The 25,271-nt window shown below is 39.2% G+C and overlaps 1 protein-coding gene and 1 long non-coding RNA gene across 7 annotated transcripts in view; both read right to left on the reverse strand.

The window, feature by feature from the left end:
• CPPED1 (calcineurin like phosphoesterase domain containing 1) overlaps positions 1 to 3,392 on the reverse strand; it is a 54,612-nt gene extending 51,220 nt beyond the window's left edge. For 3 of the 6 annotated variants that reach the window (XM_068908115.1, XM_068908113.1, XM_068908117.1), the window contains exon 1: positions 3,215 to 3,392. In XM_068908115.1, the coding sequence (XP_068764216.1) occupies positions 3,215 to 3,281 (67 nt within the window). In that variant the 5' untranslated portion in view covers positions 3,282 to 3,392. The remainder of the gene's footprint in view (positions 1 to 3,214) is intronic. The other 3 variants (XM_068908114.1, XM_068908112.1, XM_068908116.1) reach the window with 1 other exon arrangement.
• A 121-nt stretch (positions 3,393 to 3,513) lies between these two features.
• Positions 3,514 to 25,223, reverse strand: LOC138061044 (uncharacterized). The gene is made up of 3 exons (XR_011134644.1): positions 25,140 to 25,223; positions 24,227 to 24,455; positions 3,514 to 5,250 (listed from the first exon to the last, which is right to left on the reverse strand). It is a non-coding gene; the product is annotated as an uncharacterized lncRNA (long non-coding RNA).
• Between the last annotated feature and the right edge of the window lie 48 nt (positions 25,224 to 25,271).

Genomic DNA, 25,271 nt, shown 5'->3' on the forward strand with positions numbered 1-25,271 from the left:
GAGCGTAGGATGTTGTACACAGAGGAAAAACTTCATATAAACAAGGATATTTCTATGAGTGCCACAAAGAAAAGTCACCTCAGTGTTCAGTAATGGCAAAAAAGCATAGACAGGAAAGGAACAAAGATCAGAGCAAAAAAATCCCATCATCATTACACCCCTGCATAAATCCAAATTGCACTCCTGCCTGGAATACTATTCTATTATTTTTGAGGTCTGGAAAGGAAGCATAATAAGGATGATCAAAAGTATAAAAGAGCTTGCATATGAGAAGCAACTGAAAAAAACTGAAGTTCTAGAGTTTTCAAAAGAACAGTGAGGGAAACATGATAGAGGTCTATAAAAATCACAAACAGAACTGAAAACATGAGTACACAACGCTTGTTAACTACCTTTCCCAGTTCAAGGTTTTGGATGCATCAGATAAACCTATCAAAAGATAGATTCAAACTAAAGATACTTCTCACAACCAACTTAAACTGTGGAATTAGGATTGTTTGTTTTGGAGTGGAATCATATTGGTTTTATTTAAATAGAAGAGTTACAAAAATGACCTATCATGAGGGAGAAGTGAGCTTTCTCGTCAGAGCTGATCTGGGCATACTTTCAGTTTCCAAATTCATTGATAAGAGTATCTGGAGGCATTAAGAGATTGCATTTTGCACAAGGAGTAGCAGGATGCTCCCTCCTGCAACATCTAATCTCTCCACTATCGCAATAGTTTTCCTCACACACGCTTGACACCCTGTAATAATTTCAAAGAGGAATATTTCTTCCACTTCAGGGGAGAAGATGGCGGGGGGAGGGGGGAAGGCTGCTTGATGGTATTACCACTTAAGTACTTAAAAAAAAAAAAAAAAATTCTACCTGCTTTCACAAAAATTCTTTGCACAGCAGTACTAGCATACTTAAATGAGCAGGAACGCAGTGATGGGGAAGACGACAAAATTTACCCAAACGTATGGCCCTGTTTCTTCATTAACATACACTAATAAAAGTAGTAGACTTCTGAAGCACATGGGTAGAAGAGATAAAGAATGTATTACAGGAGTAAAGCCAAAACATAGAGATCTCTTTCCACAAAAAAAAAAAAAAGAGTGTTTACATACTGTTTGCTGTGATATGCCATTGATTATATGCATAATTTGGACCCTAAATTTGAGCTTCTGAGTTGCACATAAATCGGATATCTAGAGTAGGTCAGAGCAGGTTATGGGTATAACGTCTACGTTTTCTGAAAGCAGACTAAACAAAAATGACAATTAGGGGATAGGATGTGGAACAGTAGCTTAGCCAAAAGGCTAGTAAGAATAAAGGAAATTAAGCTCCTCAAGGGTCATTTTCAAATTTCTAAGAAAATACTGTGGCAAGGCTGTAGCACTGGGGAGAAACATTTTGCGTAGCAAACTGCTTGGCAAAAGGAATCACATGTGTGGACCAAAGGAACTCTAAAAACAGTGGAAAACAACAAAACACAGACAACTGGATTTTTGTTTTAAAAACGTGAGGACTTTACCTCAGTTTATTAGCCCTTGATTCTGTTTTTCCTTTCATTTAGCTATTAAGAGATAGTGTTGAACTTTAGTCTCTTAAAAAAAGGGCAAAGTAAAATATTGACACAGACACAGTATATCCAGAGACGGTAGCTGGACTATGATAGCTTGCAAGTCCTAAATAAGATTAAAAACAAACAGTCTGTGAAAAAAGCCTCAGTTAATATTTATTTAAAGAAAATACGAAACAACAAGGACACTTTACAAAAAAGTACACTTGGAAACCAGAAACCCAAACCACATTTTTTCCTCAGAAGTTTCATTAAGTCAGTTTTCAAGAAGTCCTTAGATACAGCTTCTGTTCAGAAGTGTTTTCACTGCCTTTGAACACTCCTTTTGTTATAATTTCACCACACAGTTGATATAACTAGATGGCTTGTCTGCCATCTGTCCCCTCAACAAATGCTAGGCATTCTGTTCCAAACTAACAAAACCATCTGCAAATAATAAGTTGCCAGAATGACTGTATATATATATTTCACATGTTCAGAGTTGGTGATTTTTTCTTTATTTGGCAACAAGCAAAGCCAAATATTTCCAATGAAAATATGACAAATTGTTGGGATTGAACAACCTTGCCCACTTCACCAAACCCATGCAATTTGTAATTTATACACAAATATAATGAAATAATAAACCTTCCACGTATGGCAACATGAAAATATTTCTCAACACAAAGCACGTGAAAAGCCTAGGAAAACTGCAGAATCTCCATCCTTGGAGAATTTTACAAACAGGTGCGATATACACAGATGTTCAAAATGCTCTGTAGCTGGTCCATCCACAAGACGAGCGGCCAACAGGCAACCGCTGTCTCTGCCTTGGCAGCGGCCTCGCTACCCCATTCAGGTGGGAGGGGGGGAGAGGTGTGGAGAGGAGGCATGTGTCCTGTGGAGTTCACTGCTACACATGAACCCACGCAGCGGTTTATGCTGCTTTAGGACAGCCTGGAAGCTCCAGGACAGGAGGCAGCACCTGGTCTCCACATCTGGCCTCCACCGCGAGAAAGGCCAAAGCATCCTGATGGAACTGACATCTTCTCCACTCCTGTTCTCTAGGGTACAGCCCCATGCCATTTATGGAACATAAAGGCTGAAATAACAGCACCCTGTTAGGTGACCCACGTAGGTACAAACACTTCAGCATACTGCTAGCACCAACCACCGGTCTGACACTTAGGGAGATCGGGTTTAATGACACTGACAAGCGTTTTTAAGAACTGATTCGGCGTGGGGCATTACCGGCATCACCCTGCCCGCACGAGCTGGGCCCGGCCGCGCCGCGAGGGGCGGCAGCAGGCGGCGGCGGCAGACCGGCCGCGGGCCGATGCTCCGCCACCTCGGGAAAGGGCAGCGGAGCCTCGGCGGGCGCCGCAGGGCTGGCCGGCCGGCTCCCTCCCCCCGCATCGAGGCTCCCCCTGGCTCGGCGGCCGCCGGAGGCCGCCTCGCCTCGCCCCCGGGGCGAGGGCTCCCCGCCTCGGGGCTCCCTGGCGGGGGGAAGCCGGCCCAGGAGCCGGCCCTGCGGGCTCGGCGGTGCCTCCCGCCTGTGCGCCGCCGGCCGCCAGGGCTCTTCCCGGCGCGGCCCGCGCCCCCCTCCCCGCCCGGCTGCGCGGCGGGGAAGGCAGCCCGCCGCCACCCGCGGCCCCGCGCCGCGCCACCTACCTTCGCGGAAGCCGGTCAGCGTCCGGCCCCGGGCCCTGAGGAACACCTCGTCCGCCGCCGCCGCCATGCCACCCGCCTAACGGCCGCCGCCGCGCGACGCCGAAGCCGCAACCTGGCCCCAGGCCGCGCGACGAGGGCGGGGCCTTCCGCGCCCGAGGGCGGGGCCTGGGCGCGCGGGGCGCCGCGGGCGGGCGGAGCGCGGGCGGGGGACGCGGAGGCAGCGGCGGGGCGGGGCCGTTGGGCGGGGGGAGGGGCTCACCTGGGGGAGGTGGCGCCGCCGCCACGTTGCGGGAGGCGGCGGTGGCGGCTGCGGGGTGGCGGCGCGGCCTGGCCCCGCGAGCGTGCGAGTGAAAGCGTGGGCTCTGCCGATCGGTCCTGCTTCCAAAGAGTCTCTGGCCTTCAAATTAACAAAAATAAAGCCTTCTTGGTTTTTTTTTTCTTGGTTTTCCACTCTTTCCTAACCTGGGAGGTGAAGTAACCCAGTGGCTTCTCAAAGCACTGGCAAAGTAGCAGCCTTGCTCTGTGCCTTCGGGGAGCGGTTTCCAGTTCAGACTTGCTCGGTCTTCCCATTAATTGTACTCGTGATGTTACGTGTTGCCGCCAGCTGTGTTTTTGTGAGAAGCTGGTTCAAAAGCTGAGGAGGCGCGTGTGCCTGGGTCCCGGGAGAGCACCTGCGGCCAGAGTCCGCGGCCCGTTCTCCCCGCAGGGCCGGGCCCTGCAGGCCAGCTGTCGCTGAAACGCGTGAGCAGCCCTTGGAAGGCGACGCTTTCTTAATCCGTACTGGACCCCCTGTTTGACCGGCTGGCATGGGAAGGATAATAGAGCTGCCATTTCCTGGCAGAATAACCAGGACCCCGTTACCCCACGCTGTGGAAGGTGCAGAGTCCTGGGGTCCTCTTTATTCGCCTGGTGAAATCTGGAGCGATTCACTGCGTAAGCTTGCTGTCGTTGAGTAAAACATATTCCTGCGTTTTTTCGTCTGTATTGGTTTTCTGTTTTATTTCTTCATCTGTAAAGTGGGGGCATTATTACCCATGAATAAAGACTATTTTGAGGCACGTTTCATTCCTGCTTGTAAACGGCTTGATGATCGTAAGATGGGAGGCACTACAGGAAGCCTTTTTTTATTAAACCGTTTGTGTGAATTTACTCTTTATGAGGCAGCATTTGGTACATTAAGCAAGTGAATATAAAAATGCATTTTTCACTCATGGGTACAGCCTATCTAAATATCCTAACACCATTGTAGGTATAGGTGATCATGGGCTAATGCTGGAGCAGCTCATGCTCCAGCATTCATGTTGGCTGAATGATGCAAAGTGATTTTTGATCCTTTCTATTGCTTTTCCATTTTCTTCTTGCCTACTCTTAGTGCTGAGCAGCCCTGTACCAAAAGATAATCTTCCAAGCTGCAGGACTGCCAAAAGACTCAGTATGACTTTTGCAAGTGAAATGCCATCAAGATACAGAAGACATAAAAGCAAGGAGAGAACATTAATATTTTGGCAAGACAGCATCCTTTACTTTTCCAGAACAAGGATCTGATTTTGATAAGCACACAGAATTGCCTTTGTCTTAACCTGGATATCTTGCAAAAAACAGCCATTTTTCTTAAGCCCAGGTGTGCACTCTGAAAGCAGAGTGAATCAGACCTGGTGAAGATGGGATAGTTACAGCCAAATGGATTCTAAGATGGTCTAGATTTATCAAATCTCTCTAATTTCACAGCTTTTTTTTTTTCTATGCCTGTCTAGGGGGCTCATTTCTATAATTCTGTTGTCCCTTTGTCAGCTGTCATTTGATCTGTTTGCAGGTTGGGTCACAGATGAGTGTCAGGATGCTCGACTCTTTCTAGGTGGTGCATATGATAAGTATGCAGAGTATGCCCACGTTGCCTCCTCTTCAAATGGAGTCCTTTGATATTACATTGGCATGAGTATTGTCTAGTGTAATGAGGGAGCCATGATAAATTTCCATTTTGTAATTTAAACACGTTTTCTTGTGATTTTGCAGCCTGAGTGCAGAAGTGTTTTCATCTGCAGAAATAAAGGAACATTTGCATATAAACGTGAGAACTGAGGATGGGAGTGTGTATGCAGGAGGGGGATTTCTGCTTGCTACTCCTTTACTCTGCCAAATTTAGAGTGCGTGTTTTTGAAGCCAAGACCGTGGACCAAATGCTACACAGCTAAACTCATTTTCCTATGACTAAATCATTTAAAGTTACTACAGAACTATGTTAGTTTAATTATAGATTTTCATGGACTTACTCCAGATGAGACCAAGATAAAGCAGCAGAATTTTGTCATAGGACTTGATTTGTTATACAAATTGTCATAAATATAATGGCACTGAATAAATAATTCAGTAAATAATACAGTAGCAAATATCTTGTCATTCATACAGTATAAATCAAGAATAATTTTACTAATTTAAAAAAGATTTAAAAGTCAAACTGAGATGGCAACTGGTTCTTTCACTGTATTATTTTTATCTACTTATTAATTACATTATAATTATAGCTAAAGATCCAGATTGGTTGTGTATGAACAGACAGTACAATAGTGCTTATATAGCAGAGCAGTATATACCATAAACTTTTCAGAATGTATTCTGGAAAAGCATGCTGTATATTAAAAAGAAGATAGATAAAAAGTGAGAAATGGATGCAGCAAAGGAGAAATGCTTATGTAAGGTTTAGCTGAGATTAGAATAGAGCAGATTTCTGGAGTCCGGATCTCCTAAGACTTATTCTAGTACTTAATAGATCATGCTGTCTATCCTAACAATTCTCAGCAACTCTGAAGTTGTGAAAAGCCCAGTTGCAAACAGTCTAGTTTATTTGTTACTGCATTTAGAGTATGGTTATATGCACTTTGGAAACCTAAATAAAGCACTAATACAACAAGTAATTAATTCTAAAATAGTATTACTATCTTTGATGGGCAATTTATATAAAGAACAAAAATGGTCAAAGCAATGGTTGAAAGAAGGAACCCTTTCTCTGTTCTCAGCAAATGACAAGAAGATATCAAATTGCAAATATGGAAGAATGCAAAAGGTGGAAAGGACAGAATGGGCTTGGTCTAGACATTGGAATTAAAATTACAAAGCCCAGACAAGTATGCGGCTTTGAAGCTAAACCCTTTTAATCTTATACATAGAATAGAATGACTGTGTGCCATCTGGAATTCAGGGAATCCAATGAAGGTTGGAGGTGCAAACATCACACACAGGATTATCAACATCTGTTTTCAATGCATCCTAGTATATATGCGTCCTTGAGGGATAAGTTAGAGAAAATGAGGGGAATTAATAAAACCTGATGAAATAAAAAGGATCACATCGTTGTGTTTGTTTAGAGACAATATGGACTTACACACGCTGAATAAATAAAGAGTATGATGCTTCAAGTCTGTTTTCTGTTCATCTCTTCTTCCAGCTCCCATTGATCCTCTAATAGCAGCGTGAATTAAGTCTTACCAGATGTAACATTCTGGAAAATTTGGCATATAATATCCCTTCTACTCTTCCGCCCCCCTCCCCAAACCAGCTAATGGATGAAAAACAGTAAGTTTTGAAAACGTGCAGTACTGTCACATACTAGATGATTCTGCCCCACTTCCCATTCCATTACTCAGAGTAAAACACTCCTGGGTGACTATGGCAATATAAATAAATGGACCAATCTGAGCCTAAAAACTTACAGAACAAGATGTAGCGTAAGGTCTGACCTTTTTTACTTTCTATATCAACACAAATGAGTAACTCCACTAAAGAATGCGTATCAATGTTAAAAATGACTAATTTGGGGGTTTGACACCAAAAGGCTTTCCATTCTCAGAGGGTCCACAAAATACAATAACAATGATGGATAAGATACAAACAAATAAAAAATATTTTGCACAAAGCAACTTAAAATGATCAGTTGACCAGGACCAATATTTTGCTGCTAGGGAATGAACAAAGATGACATTGATTGTTTCCACAGTTAAGAATCCACAATGTAATTGATTTTTTATCTGACTCATTTAGTGTGGGCAGGCTCCATTTGTTCAAGAAACCTATAATATATTCCTTGAATCACTGTAACTATGAGAGATATAAAAGTTGATGTAATGAGTTAAACACACTATTTAACTCAATTTGTTTTGCACACTGAATTCCCATTTCTGACACAGATACAGGTTCTATCTAGATGTCAGCCATTTTTGCAAGATTATAATAGATGTCTCATTCATTTTACGTGCAGTCAAATATTTCAGGATTCTACTTTATTCATGGTGCCTCCAATTCTCTATCTTGAGGTTTCATTTTCAGAGGTGCTGAGTGCAGCTTTCATTGAATATTTGGGGCTTTGTGCTACCAGAAAATTCAAAAGCCATGACCAGTCACCACTCTAGAAAATACAAGAGCTAGGCTAGGGGCAGTTCTTTGAACTGATGTATAATATTTTTGACACATTAAGTTTCTACTCCTGGATAGCTAATTGGCTGCCAATTCATCCCAATCTATCTAAGAACTTACCAGCTTAAAAGCCCTCTATACCTGTAGAGTTCTGGCCTATCCAGAATTATTGCATTCAAAATAGGACAGCACTTGTTTACTATCTAAATTCATGGTGCTCATTGAGACCTGTCCAGTCACAAACTGGAATTAGACATATAAGTACATTTGAAAATTCTATTCTGCATGTATCTGTGTTTTTGGAGTACCACAGGCTCCAGGTAAATGATACTGGAGTTTGTCTGAGAACAAAATCTAGATTTAAGACCCTTTTATTTCACATCCAGATGTAAAGGTTGGACTTAGTGGGCTTGTCTTATTTTTAAACAAACAAATTTTCCATTAATGTACAAGCAAAAGCAGCAATCTGACGAAAGATGCAGTATTTTGTTTATGCATCTGTATGCATGACGCTCAGATTCCTTTCTCCTTCTTTGCTGATAAATGATATTTTATTAGAAAAAAAAACCCCAGATGATCATTAGCTGCAGTTGCTATTTCTGCCAAAAAAGAAAAGAAGCAGCAAGCCTTCAAGTATCAAAATTCAATGAACAATCAGAGCATTTAGAAGTTTTTTCAACTAGGCACACAACAAGGATGTTCTTGTTTTACTGTTATACTGGTTGGCTCAAAATGCATTGCAGAAGTGCTAAGAAAATCCCTTTGTTTCCTTGCTCAAAGCAGATAATTATTTTTCAAACTGGATAAACTCATTTTTATATTACAGATGACATGCAAATAATTTTTTTTGCAAAGAAGATATTCCCTTTTTCTTCTTTCTCATATGAAGAAAATCCATTCTCTTTCATAACAAGGGATTTTTTTTTGTTTGGAGAAATTAGAAAATAGTGCACAAGTAGAAATAAATATCTCCTATATTTTAGCAGGCAGGGTCTTTGTAGATCATTTGTTTAGCTAGATATTTTTTGAGAAGCACACATGAATCACCAGTTAGACTGGATATAAGAAACTGGATATAAAGAAACTGCTATATCACATCATGCTGCAAAAAACAAAAAAACCCTATCTTAGTGACTACAAAAAATTTGTGAAAGACAGAGGAACCATTGTCATTCCATTTTCCAAAGTTGAGAGCCTGTGCAGATGCTGAGTGAAGTTTGATGCCATAGAACTGACTTCCTCTGTGCAAGTGGAAACTGTAGTTATAGATCAGTCAGGCAAATAAAGCCTTTTGCTGTTTGGCCTTCACAGATTCCAGGCTACCACTACTCTGTCCTCAAAATATAGCCTTTCTAATACATTCTATTGGCAGTGAGAGAGAATCTTTGCTGCCTTGGAAAAAGATTTTTGTCCTGTAAAACCTTCATGGATCCCTTCTGTACTTGCCTGTTCACTCATTTGGTGTGTCAGGTTTTGCATGAGAAATAATCTTAAAATTGCCTTTACTGTCTGTGATTTCACTAATATAGCAGTTACTGAACTTCCTGAAACAGGATGGCTTCTGAAAGGTGCATCTATTTTGCCATGGATTTCTATCAAGCAAATTTTATTTTTTCCCTCAGTAATTAAAGGTGGAGATGAACAAAGAAGCTACTCTGGGAAAACCACAGATTAATTTAAGCATAAATAAACCATTTAAGGTTTTTATCACTCAAGTAATGACTGAAGAAAATGAGTTAAGAGACTGACGAAGGATGCTGAATAGATAGTTATTGCTATTGCAAACATCTTAGTTTCATTTGTAGAAAATATTATTTCAAAATGAAATACTACTTATTAAATGTTTCAGTGGGGACTCTCAGCTTTGGCTAGCACTAAGCTTCTCAGATTTTCAAGGACCTTTCCTTTTCCATTAAGGATAGTATTAGATAACTAGAGGGATCCATTTTTCAATAGTATTATCTCGGTAATAAATTACATTTTTTACTTCTCTCAGGTTCCTGGTCTAAAGATCTAAGTGTTTTACAGTCCTTGGGTAAAAAGAGATAGAGATCAAATCTGAACACAGGTAGAGCCACAAAGAAGCTGACTTATGAGAGAAAACTAACATATACTGCAAAACTTTTACTTAAAAAATTAATAATAGAGGAAGACAAAACTATATCTCCTGCCAGGCAAAAATAATCTACGTGTTTGGCATAAGCCCTGAACTTCAGCTGCTTTCCTCCTTCACCATTCTTTTGTGAGGGAAGAAGATTTATAGCTGAAACATGCACTTATCTGCCCTGGACTTTTTCAGATCCCATACCTGCTAGACTCTGCCTCTGCACTGTTACTCTCAGTTACCACTGAAAATAGTCAATATTCAGTTTTCTTCCCCTATAGAAGTAAGAGGCAAAAGGGAAGGGCATTAAGGATCCAAAGGAGCAAGTAATCCTCTTTTCTTTAGAAAGTGGGATCCCAAGGACCGATTTGTTCCTTCTGGTTTGGCCAAACTACCATTCTCCCACTGAAAGAGGAAGGACACGGGCATGTGCAAAAAATGAGCGTGTATTTGCATAACTGACTTCAGCAGACAAGCCCTAGAAGCACAAACACAAAACAAGATTATTTGTAGGCAGACAGGCACACAGATGTAATCTTGATTTATATGTGATCGTGATAGATGTGGAATCTGACCATCTCAGCAGCAAGCAGATATGCTATGCTGACAGAAATCCATAAATCAGCGCAGGAAGTTTACACACAACACAGGAGAAGGTTGTCACATTCACTTTTAGTTTGGCCTTATGTTCAAAAGACTATTCTTGTTCACAGTTGGTTTTGTATTTGAAGTTCAAATGTATTGAAATGAATCCCTGCATGACAACTCTAAACTAGGCAGTTGGGGATGCAAATACTTTGATTTGCAATACTTTTAAGGGTGAAAATACACTGAGAAACAGTTCTTTTAAAAGCATCTCAGCCTTAGGGAAATGTATCAGGTTAACACATGCACTGTTTGTGCAATGTGATAAGAAAGATACTCTAATACACTACGCAGCAGTCAAAAACATATCGCTACAGTTCCCTAACTTAAGAGGTCCATTCTTTTTCTTAGCTTTCAGAACTGCTCCTTAAGCATAATAGTTCAAATATATTTGAACTATAATATTATTTTACAAGATGAGTGAGAATTAGTCTGGTCATTTTCCAAATGGTGAAACGGAGACACAATAAATTAGAAGACCTTACCATGTAACTGTATCAGAAAATGAACATATAAAATCCAATTTGATAGTGAAAAAATAAGATTGATTCCAAAGGCTGTGATGTCATTATCGTAGGAATTGTGTAAAATGTTTGCTCATGTTTTATGCATTACAGAGCTGTTCTGCTATGCTCACTTTAAGTCAGGAGAAATGCTTACCCTGACATGACTTTGGATTCACCTTCATTTGAAAGCAACAAGAGCCTTTGGGACAAAACCATTAAACACATATAAGGCATGGCATGAGCTGAAGGAATGGTGACAATCTTGCAGAGTTATGCTTTGAGAATCCTTCTGTCAGGAACATAGTTTGAGTACGGATTTTAAAGAAAAGATTATACTCGGCAGACATGATCGGGAGGATTTCAAGCATAGAGAAGAGTCTAGAAAAAGAACAGGATGGGTAGGAGCAAAGTTGAGAAAAACAAACAGAAACAGAGGAGGATATCAGATTGAATACATTGGCCTTCACTCTAATCTATATCGGTAAGAATAAAATGTTAATGAATTTAACACTATTGTGGCAGGAAATCAGAATTAAGTCAAAGTTTGTCGTTGTATTGGTGGAAAAGATCATAAATACTGACTCCTACAGTGGTACATCTTTTTTCTCACAAAGCCAATTTCAGACTTGCAGACTCACTTCCAGTTGCATTTCTTAGTTTATAATTGCAAATCTGAGAATTTCTGTTCTGTAAGATTTAGATACTGACCTTTATTTTATATCAATATAAAAATATATTGACATGAGTCAACCCTCAGTAAGCGGCAGTGATTATCTACCTTAAGAAAACATTAATCTTCATTGAAACAATCACAGAAATCAATATCAATATAGTAATATAATACCTTTCATTATTAAATAAATGCTAAGTTTAACAAGTGCTTTTCCCATGCAATCATTTGAAGTAGTGGAATGACTTATTTTTCTGGAGGATCTATTTAATGCTCATTTGAGCTACACTTAGATTTAAAAATCAGTTCAGAGAAAGGGACTCCAACAACGGCAACATACTATATCTTGAAAGAGACTTTTTTAGGTAACAGCAATGAATTCTTTTGTCAGTCTATCAGTCCTAATAGTAAAATGCTTGCTTAGGGAATAAAATATAGGCATAGCCGGTGCAACTCTCTCAATACAAACTTCTTAACCATACACTTTGATTTCTTTCTCAGTTTTAGTTCTGAGAGAATATATTTCTCCAGATAGTAAAGCGAATTACTAGACTTAGTTGCTTGCTGCATTCTTTGCAGGCAAGTTCTCTCCTCATCATTATTCTTTGTTAATACAGTGACAGTATGTTCTGGAATCAGATGAGGAAAGGACCAGCTAGTCATTCATTCCAATGTATTCCCTGTAACAAATTTAATACCAATACTAGTAAACTAAATAAAACTCAGAAAATAGGAAAAATAAAGGGCATCTCTGATAAAGTGTCTTTGTCAGGTGAGTGAGTTGCATATTTCTAGAAGGTGATCTATGCTGCATATGCAACAGATATCGGCAAAGCCTGCCTGCCATTCTGTTCCTCATCCCTTCCCCCAGATTCAACAACCTATCAGTCTCACCCTGAAAAAAATATCCTTTTGCTCCCATATCTATAATGTAGTGTGAAATACTTCTTCTTATAAATTTCTTATATGAGAAAAGTACATCTCTGGCATTACAATTATAATCCTCTCTATATTTGCATGATGCCTGAGTAACATACTAAGGTTCACATGGGTGGTCAGGCAATGCTGACAGCTAGAAAAGATATGATCGCATGAAAGAAGTGAAAAGTTCCCACAGCTTGCTCAGCACAGGTTTTTTTTTTTTTTCATTTCAGATTTCTTCCAGTTGCATTTATGCATAAATTCTTAAACCCTCCAGCATTTTTAAAATCTCTGTTACAAACGTAGCAGGTCCAAGTACAAAATGAAAATCATTTGAAAAATGCAGATTTTAATTCCTGATGAGAAAATGGGCTTTCCTCCTCTTTGAATTTCTTCTATTTTGAAAAAAATGAGGAACTAAAATGTTATTGTTGAAAATTATGTTTGGTCTTATCAATACATTCCTACTGGATCCTTGCTGGAGGATGATCACAGTGAAGATAGTTCCCCTCTACAGCAGGCCAAGTCAACAAATTGACTTAAGTGCCTCTTCTCCAGATGGACGCAGTACCATTGAAGATCATTTTCACATTTACCAGCTGTTTGCTAGCATATGTGGTGGAGAATGTATAGAAGCTGTATGTTCTGTGCAACGGTAGGCTAAGAATTAGAAGAGTGCTACATTCAATGCTTAGCAAATTTACTCTGTGATCTTGCAAAAAACGTTTTTTTTTTCCATCCACTTGTGCTTCAGACACTCTAGCTTTAAAATCACATAAAACTAAAACTTGAGGTCGTCTAAATTTTGGGGTGCAAGACAGTGTATTTTCTCTTAGACATCATGGCAGTTCTATTAATAGATAATAAATTACAGATCTTCGGGCTATCTAAAGAAGTAAAGCTCTTTCATTAAGGTAGTATCTTTCCATTAAGAGCAACTCCCATTAAATTCTTATAGCCTGCCTGAAATTAATCAGAAGTGATCAAGAGATGGATTTCAAGTTGTCTGTCACTGATATCTAGGTATTGTGAATGCTGTGGGCACATACTGACTTAATTCAATATAATGGGATTGTCCAGAAAGGCAACTAAGAAAGATGAAGACTAATCTTGATATACATACTGATCAAATAGACACTTTAGAATTAAAGGCAGAGGTATTCACTTAGAACTGTCACCTATTATAGTCATTTAAGAAGCTTGGTCTCTATGTGCCTTTGGATACAGTCTCCTGAACTACAGCTACTAAGCCTAGTCAGACTTGTTCAACAAGCATGGTGGTCATAGAATGCTGTTGTTCAGGAGTGGGGCTAAGGATGGGAAAATTATATAAAGCCAATCCAAAGAAGTAAAGACCCAAGGCTGTTTGTCGACAGGAATGTACTCAACAAGCAGAGATGTAGCTAACTTTTAACTGTGGCGTATTTATGACACCCATTTGACAACAGACAGGAGGGCTACGAACCTATGATCTTGAACTTATGCAGTGGTCTGCACAGAGCTTTGTAGAATAAACTGCTGGAATGAAAGATGAAACAGGAATATCCTAAAAATAGCGAAGCACAATTAACATTTTTGTTGAACACAGTGGGATGGATTCATCAGCTATAACAGTTTTTTTGAATAATTAACTACTGAATTTTTCATAAAAAAGCACAACATTCCTGTGGTGTAATTATTGCAGTGTGAAACATGTTTGAATTAGAACAAGATAACTTTGTCATTGGGTAGGTAAATTCACAGTGTCAGGAAATGTTCTCCTCCCCAGGTTCTAGGAATTATATGCCTAACATTCTCTTTCAGCACAAGTACAAGATACTATTAATAATATATCTGTAGCTGAACATAAGGTATGGAGGGAATATTTAAAATGTTTAATTATTCAAATGAAGGAATTAATTGACTGTGCTCCTCTTACAGTTCTACAATATTTCTAAACATAAGAAGAACTCAGCATGGTAGAAAGAATACAGTAAGTGCCTAGGAAGAAATAAAAAATAAAATAAATGAAAACTTTCCTAATGAGTGAGGCTATGGGCATATACACTGGATATGTTGTTGTTTGGAATTACATGCCCAGATCAAAAGCATGATAAATTCCTATGCATTTGGACTCCTAAATGGGAAGAAGTTAGATGAGAAAAATATGAGCTCAAAGCTTACCTAGATGGACATTATCACATTCTTTGCTGGAACAGGATAATGGGAAAGCAACTACTCTGTTTGCCTTTCCAGAAATCTTCAAGGCTAATTTGCTCAAGGTCAAATTAACCTGGAAGCCAGACTGCTTTAAATATTTATTTTCAGGCAAGCTGTAGTCAAAGACAGTTTAAATATTATTAAATATAAAATGTATAGCTATGCAAACAAGGTATTTACACAACTCAGCACATTTTCATTCCTCTAGAAAGAAGAAGGAATCTGTGCAGAGAATCAGGATAAAGTCTATGCACTCCTCCTATCTCACTTAAACCTTCTTTTGAGAATTTATTTGGGACTGACTTGACAGTTTGCATAAGTCGAAATTTATTTCACAATGCAGGTTTGATAAGCCAATGTAGCTGGACGTGTACTAGGGATTCTCCCACTGTGCATTTTAAGGCATTAAAAGATTTGTGTATGGTCCGTTCATGCACTTGGTATGCTATGATACTTGAAGTCCATCTATTGTAAATAGGGATGAGAAGCCTGTCTTAGTACAGACTGGGAAGCCCTGACCTAAAAACTTATCTGTTACCTTACTGTCAGCCAAAAATAGTGATATCATAAACAGATTGATATTAAAATATCTAACCCTCTGGTCTTAGCTTCCAAATCCAGAAGAAAATCAGTGTAGTTCTGGCACTGCTGAAACAGGCACCCTTTGCCTTAATAGTGATCAGTTTTTTACCACCAAAGAGTATTTGCTCTTAAGACTTCTGCTAGGTTTGCTTAATTGGACTCTTCGGAAAAAAGCTAACATAAGGCTATGCTAGTAGTCTCAAAGCTCTGGTTTTCACGCTTTAGCACTAATTTGCTTTCTGGCTAAACTTTAGTTAATCAGAATTCTGCACCTCAGGCAGATAAAGGGCCAAATTCTCCCTGGGTGAAAGGAGCACCAGCCCCATTTAGATCCCTTAACATTTCATTTACTAGTACTGTCCCAATATTAACTACTTTCTCTAGCTTATCAAATATAAATGTTTTAGAAGCATCTAGGTGTGTGTACAGATAGAGTATTTTTTAAGCTAAAATTCAATATTAATTTCTTAACAAATATATATTTTACTCTTAACTGCTAGTATATGAATAAGGGTTTTATAAACCTTGGAGACTGATATCTGCTTTCCCTGCAACAGCAGTTCAAACTTCTTCCACTTATTCCTGATAGTACCTTGTTTTACTTCTACAGGTGGAAGGCTAGCACCTTGTCCATACCCATTCAGTCTTTGACGTATAATAATACTGCCAGCAAAGACACAGAGTAGTGCAGGGTGCAATGGCATTTTTGGGCAAAGCGGCTATTAAGAATTTGTGACAATTTTAAATAGCAATGCTTTCTATTTGAAACTTAGAATTGAGTAAATATCCTGACAAAGATTTTGTAAACTAATGAGATTGCTATTATTTTTTCATACTTTTTCTTTCTTGAAGAAAAGGCATTTGTAATATTCCTGGGTCCTTACATAGCCTAATCTAGAAGGTATTTGTCTTATCTTTTAAAGAAGAAGAACTGTCATCCTCATATAAATCCTCTGTAAACAGAAAAACTGCAAGGTAGGAGTTAACTTAGAGGACTTTTTCTTTGAGCTTCTGAACAATAAATCACACCTGGACAGACATAATATAACCGTTCTGGGTAAATCTTGCCTAAGATGACACAGAAGAGAGATAGGAATATGGAATATTTTTTCACCAAGGAGAATTGACAGTTATTTATTAATCACCTGGGGTTTTAAAGGAGCCTTTCTATCCATTAAACAATATGAGGATAAAATACCATATGGGTGTCATTCCTGCAAATGTTGTGCACCTCTCATACGGTCTAGACTAAATCAAAAAAAGTGAAGAGAACATTTCACGGTTTCTGCAAGAAAATTGATAAAGACCAACAAGACTCAATAGATTTTTGCGACCAAATCATAAATTTGTTGTGGTGAGCACCATGATGTGTGGGGGAGGAAGGAGAAGCGCCAGCTGGATCCGTCATCTATCTTGGCGATTGTACTATGTTCATCACCATGGTATCAGAACACCTTTACATGCATTAAGAGTAATCACAGTGAAGGATCTCTAGCTCTCTGTTCATATCCCAATAGGAATGGTTTTATTATTCCCATTACTATTACTGTGAAACAGGTAGGTGAAAATAATGAATTTTACATTTCATTCTGAAGGAGCTGAGATTTGTAATTGTTCGAGCATCATCAGGGCATGACCTCCACAGCTGTAGGCCAGCTGCCAAGAAAATTTTATCTGTCCATGGCATAGGGATGACTCTTCTCTTGTCCCAGTGGAATGTAACCATAGTGAAAGGTCATGAACTCACAGAGAGAAGTAGCCTTCATCCTCTTATACTGTCAGGGCACAGAAAAGTTGCTTAGGATAGCTGTAGGGAGGAAGGTAGAATGAAGGACTGTTGAAAAGGATTGCTGATTTTTATTGGCTTCCCTAGTAGTGAAGGCAGCTCCTCTCAGCATATGTGCCAGAGAGCTGTGCTTATCACTTTGCCAGCAGATCATGCCTCCCTTGGGCTTCAGTGTGCCTTAGACAGAGACAGACGGAAACACAGAAACCAGAGCTCCGTTTTAATGCACTTTGAGCAATGTATAGATATCTGCACTGGAACTTAAGATGAGCTGGGTGTGAAAATATTATTTCCTTAAATATTTCCATATTCATTCATATAGCAGGCATCAAAATGTAGCTGTTATTTCTGTTCTGTCTTTTCCTTTAACTTTTCCTATGTTTTTCTGTATACTTTAATGCTAAATTTTGTTTTTCATGGTCATTATGAATAACACCAACCTTATAAAGTGACCCTATGGAGACTAATGGAACTTTATGTCCTATAGAGAATATCTCAGTGGGAAAAAAAATCATTAAATCTTGAGCCTTAGAGTGAAATCTTCACTCCATTAAAGTCAATGGTAGTATTTCTGTCAAAACTAAGGAGTCAAGATTTTGTCCCCAGTGTATAGCTCTTAATAAGTAATTAATGACAACCAATACTGCAAAAATACTTTGTCATGAGATGAAAAGAATGAAAATTGGACCCAGGTTCAGTCTTTGCGTGTAGGATCTCTTTCTGATCTTGGTATGCAAGCACTGTGTTTTAACTTGAGTTGAACATTATGAAAAAATGTGAGAAAATCAGGTATTGTCAGCTGTCTGGTCTCTTTCACTTATGATCATTTTATACATTGAAATACTTACATTGCTTATGTAGGAAAGTGATCGTATTATTCCATCATCTGAATTATCTGTTTCTTCTTTTTTTTAATGAAGGATTACTTCATTTCAGCTGTTGTTCTATTTTATGTAGAAATTACATATGAATTCCTTCTTAATTTTGTTATTTTTTCTTTTTAAAGAAGAAAAACAATCACTATATTCACAGGGAGCATTTGCTAAACAGGAAGATCATATTTAAGACTTCAAGGTGTATATACATTACAAAACTGACTTTAAAGAGGCCAGCTTTCTGTCAGGTGTGTGGGAGTGAACGACAGACTAATTCCCACACACACCCAAGAAAATTGTGAGTTGTCCTTTAAAAAAGTATTCAGTTACAACCGACCCTATATATATATAATTTCCGTATTACACAAAAGTATTTCTGTAGCAACTCCTTTACATTTTATGCCAATGTCACTTAACTAAACAAATGCTGATCAGGTAATCCATTCTGAAAACTGTACTCTTGGTATTAGCATCTTGTATTAAAAATGTGTTTAACCATATTGCCGTCTGCAGTAATCTCCTATATATTTGTTAGGGAGCAGATATACTAAGTATGTTATTAAAATGAGATTATATTTATCAGGTTAGAGATAATCTGCTGATTTAAATGAACATGACAACAAAATTACACCACTAGAATCTGCTCTCAGCATCTTCTTGCACCACTTCTCAAGACTCCCTGATGTGTATTTCATATTACAGTTAAAATCCTTTTATTTGTCCCATTATTTATCAGCTGTGGGATCACTGCACTTGCACAATAGTAATAAGAAATAAACCTTTAGGCAAATATACTTTATGAAACCATAAGAAAAAAATTTGAAAGAACAATCAAACGTTTTGCTACAAAGCACCTTCTTTCTTTAAGTATTTACTTTTCAGTGTACTCTTAAAATGATGCAAAGAGCAAGTAGATTGGACTGAAGTCATTTTGTTCCATCTACATAAAACACCTAGAGAGATGTTCTAGATAGATATTCAAGATAGGTATAACACAGTTGCACTGTGCTGAGAAATATTAAGGATAAATCCTATTAACATTTTCACAATGCTCTCTAGGAAGAAAATACAGGAAACTGTATTTATTTTCCCACTTTGAGATTTTTATGCTTTTTTGACTCAGCTGTCAGTATACCTGGCTGATAATTTATTTTCATTGGCTATCACCATAGGGGCAGGGGGGCAGAGAAGCAAATCTCTTTGGAGCCAGCTCTGGTACTACTCTTTACGTTGACTATCAAGTAGAGTTAAGAAGGGACAGTTGTTACCACCTGCCTCAAAGCCTGGTCGGGGACCTGTATGTGTATTTGTGAACGTCAACAATTTTCCAACATGTCTGCCCAAATTTAGTCTTTGAATTAGTTCTTTAGGCTTTTAAATATGTGACCCGATTTTCAGAAACACTGACCACCCAGACATCTGGTGATTTCAATGTAAGTGGTGATTAATCCACACCTCTGAACAAAATCACCCAGTGCAGTTTCCATTTTAAATCCATGGAAAGATAGTTGTTGAATTTGGTAGATATTGAATTGGATTGCAGATATTTAACCTTTGAAAATCAAATCTGCAGACTCGTGGCCAGACATGATACATGAGTGAACCCGACAGCCCTATGAAATTTGCAGTGTCATAGAATGAAAAAAGTGTCACAGAACTCTGACCATTTTTACTTTCTCTGTACCCATTATTTCATCTCTCTTGTGACTTACTCATCATTTTAAACTGCTGAGCATCTTTTAACAGCTAACATTCCTTAAAAAATGGACCTGTCAGAGAAATCGTCTTCCTCACAAGTGTGAAAGTTCCTGCATCTATGTATTATAATCATAAGATAGACACAAAATACTTTAAGCCTTGGATGAACATGTTGTGATGATATGGAGAAAGATTATTAAAGCTTATCATCAGGGAGTCTAATGTTTAATAAGAATTTTGATTTTGGTTGCCTGATGACAGATTTTGGAAGGCACACAAAATCCATGGTAGCTAAAATCTATTGTTAATTATGTAATACAGCAACTTTATGCTGCTGTGAAGAGGAATTTCTTTACTTCTGAGACTTACAGCTCACTTTAGCCCTTGAGAGTCAAGAGTGTTAAAACTGACAGACTAGAACTGACTCATTAATACAGCTTCCTCTTCCAGCTTCTGTCCACGGAGGTTCCAGGCATGGAGAAAGGGCATGCTAGAGTAGATCTTGTCTGAGCCTCTGTTACATAAAGACATTCAGGAATTTTTAGAAGAGCTATTGGTTAGATCTGCTCCTTAGCTCTTCTAACATATGCCAGGGTCAGACAGCAGAGGATTAGAAAATTTTATCTGCTATATCCAAGAGGAAGTGTGAACACTTAGACACTGAAGACAGTGTCTAAGTACAGCTTCTCTATGATCAGGCATAGTATACAGCCTTATCGTACTGCGTATAACCTTAAAAAAATGTTAATACTATTTTAGGTCTGTTTAAAAAGGCTTCCTCTCTGCCTTGAAAAGTCATGGGAACTCATGGGAACAAAGGCAGTTGGGCTTTCAGGTGGAAGAATACAAAAGCAGTTCCAATTCTTCTTCTGATCTTCTGTAGCTTTTTTTTTTTTTTTTGGTAACAAGACATAAAGACTTTGTTGGCATGAGTTTTGGAATGATCTGCAGAGCCTTCTTTGTCTGTTGCAGTAATCTTTAGACACCTGGTCAATCATTCCAGATCTGAATTCCATGGCAGCCTAATTTATAAGGAGCAGAAACATATGTTGTTCTCAGGTACTTGCAATACTATTACAATTCAAAAGCAACATCAGTCTTGCCAAAGAGAGAAACTGACTGGCAGTTTTCCTTGTTCAGAATCGGAGCAATAGCTGTGCAACGGGCAAACATGATGGCACAACTCATTTTTTAGCTATACTACTTCAAGCTGTTTTAGACATTGTGGCATTTTTTTCCTCTGTATTCTGAAGACCTCTGCAGTATACCTGGGTTTCATGTAGTATATTTACAAGTTATCCATTTACTTTCCAAATTTATTTGAATTTTCCAGATTAAACCATGTCCTTTGAATTAAACTAAAGCTACAAAAGAACTGTTAGGATTTCATTAACTTCACTCCAAGAGTAAATGCTGTTGCTTCCTCCCCACCCCCAATCTGTGCAGTTACGACAGTTTTGGTTTTACAATAAGACCGAAGAGCAAAACATTAGGTGTTATCAATAGTTTCAGCACTGTAGAATTGCAATAAACTATTTTCTCTACTATTTAATGAGCCATGAAAACAAATCTCTTGTGCTTTTTTGTTCCTGTTGGCTTGATAAGATACCTCTTGATTGTGATCCCTGTGCTTTGTGTAAGCCGTATTGTTTTCAGTCTTGAAGACAATAACTAAGAAATGCTCAATGTGATGTGTAATGAATGTTAAGCTGTTCCATTTAAAGTTGCTATGAACTGATGAAATTATAAGAGCAAGCTCATTCTGTCCCAATCTTTTAACAAAAAGAGCAAGGTTAGTTTAAATTATATATATTCAGGAATTATAAAAGGAAATGCATATTTAGTATCAACACACTGCAGGCCACCTTTTTCACGCAGTGCTGCACTGATATGATAGTAATGATTGCAGTTTTTCAAGATAAGGTAATAGAACAAATGCTTATAAAGAGTTACATCTATAATAAAAGAAAAGTCTAGCACCAGCTATGTTTTAACCATCTAGTTAGCCTAATGCCAATGGCAAAGCATACTCCTCTCTAATGGAAGGAATGGCTAAACTTCAGCAGAAGCAGATGGGGTTGTGTGATGTATGTTGACTCAAGAACGTAGAGGTGTTTGAAACAGACTTGCATGCTGTGTGGTCCAGGACTGTTTACGGTATTTGTAAATCCTGAGACTGTTTTGGGTATCTGTAAACCCCAGGTCTCACGTAGCTCATGTAGCTTCCTTGTTAAACACATTTTGTTTCTTCCGCTTTTGTATGCAAAGGTTCTTTCATGTCTCAAGCTACTTTGTTACTCCACAGTGGTCACATCCTAACATTTAAAAGTACTTTTTCAAGATTAGTGATTGTAAACATGCTGCTGCCATTTGGCCTGATATAGTACAATCATCTTTTTTGTTTTCCAGCTGCAATATATTTTGTGTCTATACATCCAAATATCCCATTGCAGTATGAAATAACTATCAAGACGACAGGCATTGACGGCTTCATTGCAGTTTCCACATGATATTCCTTATCACAAAATGCCTTTCACATCAATACTGGCTGAGATCAGACCTGCCTAGCTGGGTTTTTTTTTTTAAACAGATTTTCATGGCTCTGGAATGTCTGTTAATAATAATGATTGAGCTATATGGCATTTCTTGAGAATTAATGATTGTCTAGGAGGCTTCAGTGACTTAGTGCTCAACAAAGGACTGTTCTCTCTAGCAATTGATCAGTCCCAAGCAAATACTCCGAGAGTACTCAGATACTCAATATCAACATTGTTATTATTATTGAAGAAAATTTGATTGCAATTGTTCTCTATGAACTATCTTTATAAAATTATTATTTGGGGCTGTTGAAGTTGCCCATGACTAACAATTTATACATATGGATATACATGCATACAAAGTATTTACCCATAGCTGGTGGTATGTAGGGACCTTGAGTTGTTGATTTGTGTGCACAGACAACAGAAGCATACATTGGCTTTTTAATGAAGGCTATGACAGTTTTAACAACATTTAGGGTTTGCTTGTAGGGTGCTTAGCGTACTAGGTCCCTCATATCAGCTAAGGTCTCTAGATGCTAATATAATGCTACTACTATTGCCAATGATAGCTGAACTGTTTATATAACTTCCACTGAGACACGGTTATATATTGGTACAGGATTTCCCAGGAAAAAAAAAAAAAAAGCCTATTTTATAGTTTATATTTGAGCTACAAGCTTGCTGTTGATCCACATATAAAAGTCTCAGTGGAATCAAGTGAAAGAAAATGGGAAAAATAATAGGAGTATTTCATTTTGCATAAAGTCTGTGCCTAAAATCGAGTATTTCACTTAACTAAATGGATATGTGCTGCAGCAAAGACAACTCTTTAGGCACTGCTTGAAGCGTTCATCTTCTCCATCGTTCCAAAAGCAAATTACATCAGTTATAGGATAAAACTGTAGAAAAATAGGCAATTACTGCTTACCTTAAAGCAATGCTAACAAGGAAGTCCTAAAAGCAGAAGCCCATGGTGTTAAATTGTGGAATCTTAAGTGTTTCTGGACAGTTGATAAAGACAATTGAAATCAATAAAATGTTTACTGAGTGACTTCAATGAGAAAGGCTTTATATAATCACATCATTACCCCACTTGCACCTCAGTACTGTGTGAGTTTTCTTGTTTCCGCTATTATATGTAATGCTTCTGTATTTTGGTAATGTAGGTAGGTGTTCTTACAGCTGTGTGCTATGAAGACATACACATGCCGTAGCAAGCCTAGTAAAAGGGGTTTGTAACTCTGGTCAAGAACAACTGTAATTCATGATAAATATTGATACAGACAAAATAACTTTACTGCTAATAGGACTAACAGGCACAGAGAGAGCATAACTACAGTAACTTATGATTAACTAGAGTAACTTATGATTTATGACTTCTAGGTTCTGAGTCTGATTCAAAGTCTTCTGATGTCACAGGAAATGTTTTTTCAAGGAGCTTTAAAGCAAGCTCCCGCATTCCCTAGTTCTGGGTTCTGTTTCCAAGTATATGCCACTTAGGGTCAGATTCTGTTCTCATGGAACAGAAGCCAGCAGATAGTAGAATCTGGCCTAAATCCTTCAGGCTTTGCAGCTATAGGAGAATTCTTAAGGAAAACCCTAGGATCTCAGCAAAAAAAGAAACTTGTACTATAGCTAGCCAGGATTAAGAGCCCATAAAATAAATAATTTTATGATATTATTATTTCAGTGCACACATATAGCACTAATCATGCAAAATATTTAAGCAGCTTTTTAGCAGTGAAATCAACAGGGAAACTTGTATAATCTTACATGCCTGACAGGACTGGACTTTAAATGTCTCGAAATGCAATGGAACAGATTCATTGTTCCATCTGTATGGAACAGATTCATTTTGTGCATTATTTTCAGCACAAACTGCATCACAGTGTTAAATAATAAATAATAGCGGAGAGCAGTATACACAAGGGAGGAATGATATGATTTCAGAGGAGACTTGAAAAGGGATGTTGATGAGGTGGAGGTTTTAAGAATTAAATATTAAAAACAAAGAAGGCTGGTTTTGCCTGAGACTGATTGTTTCCCTCTGCTGAGAAATCAAGGGACTTTCTTACCTACCTCCTGGACAAGGATGCCAGGCTTACTGTCGCACTGTTCGGTAGAATCATCACTGTACTTAAGAGTCTATTTTTAAGAGAAGGCAAAGGATCACAATTAGCTAACTACAGCCCTCTCCGATTCCAGACGTCTGCTTTGTCCTCTGCCTCACCTTTCTGTTGGTTGACTGCTTATCATCTCCACACGAAGTTGGCCAAAGTTACTGAAGCGCAGAAGCAGTATAGCCCCCCTGCAAGAGGAGATGGAAGAAGAGGAGCAGGTCTGTGGCACGCCGCTGCAGACGCAGAGCTCCAGAGCCCCAGCAGACAAGCCCCTCTCCCTTGGAGATAACAACAGCCGGCGAGGCCGCAGTGAGGCTATCACAGATACGTCCCCGAGGAAAAGGGAAGCTGCTTGAAGCACCAGCCCACGCTGTTAAATCACACCATAAGGGGCTTATTTCCTACATTTGGTGGCAGCATAGTATTCAGGATAATATTATCACTACTTGCGCAGGTTACTGCCAAGCCCAAAGATGGGGATGAGAGAGTTAAACAGCAGGGATGGGGAGCGAATCACTAAAAAGTCTTTCCCAGAGTCAGACCTCCGTTTGGGGGGGAAGTTATTTTAATTCTGCGTCTCACAAACAACCCGCAGCCCCACCGTGTCCGCCGGAGCCAGCCCGACTGACATTATAACAAGGTTTTTAAGTAAATGATGCGCAGGGGCAGCTCATGTTCGGCAGACACCGCGGCAGCGCTGCTGCCAGGCGTGCCGCGCGGAGGGTAGCGCGGTGCCCGCGCGCGGAGTGGCGCCGGGGCGGCCGCGGAGCCCCCTCGCGCCCGGGCTCGAGCGGAGCGGAGCGGAGCGGTGCGGCGCGGCGCGGCGGCCCCCATGGCCGCGGCTCCGCCGGGAGCACCTGCCTCCGACTCACCGGTACGTGAATCCTCAGAGAGAAAGACAGAGAGAGCGCGGGGGGGGGAAGGTCGCTCCTCTCCGCCGGGAGAGCGGCGCCCTGCTGGCCTCCCGCCGGGCTGCCTCGGGCTGCCTTGAGGGGCGGCCGCTC

The sequence above is a fragment of the Struthio camelus genome, chromosome 15 (assembly GCF_040807025.1).
Source record: "Struthio camelus isolate bStrCam1 chromosome 15, bStrCam1.hap1, whole genome shotgun sequence".
Classification (NCBI taxonomy): domain Eukaryota; kingdom Metazoa; phylum Chordata; class Aves; order Struthioniformes; family Struthionidae; genus Struthio; species Struthio camelus.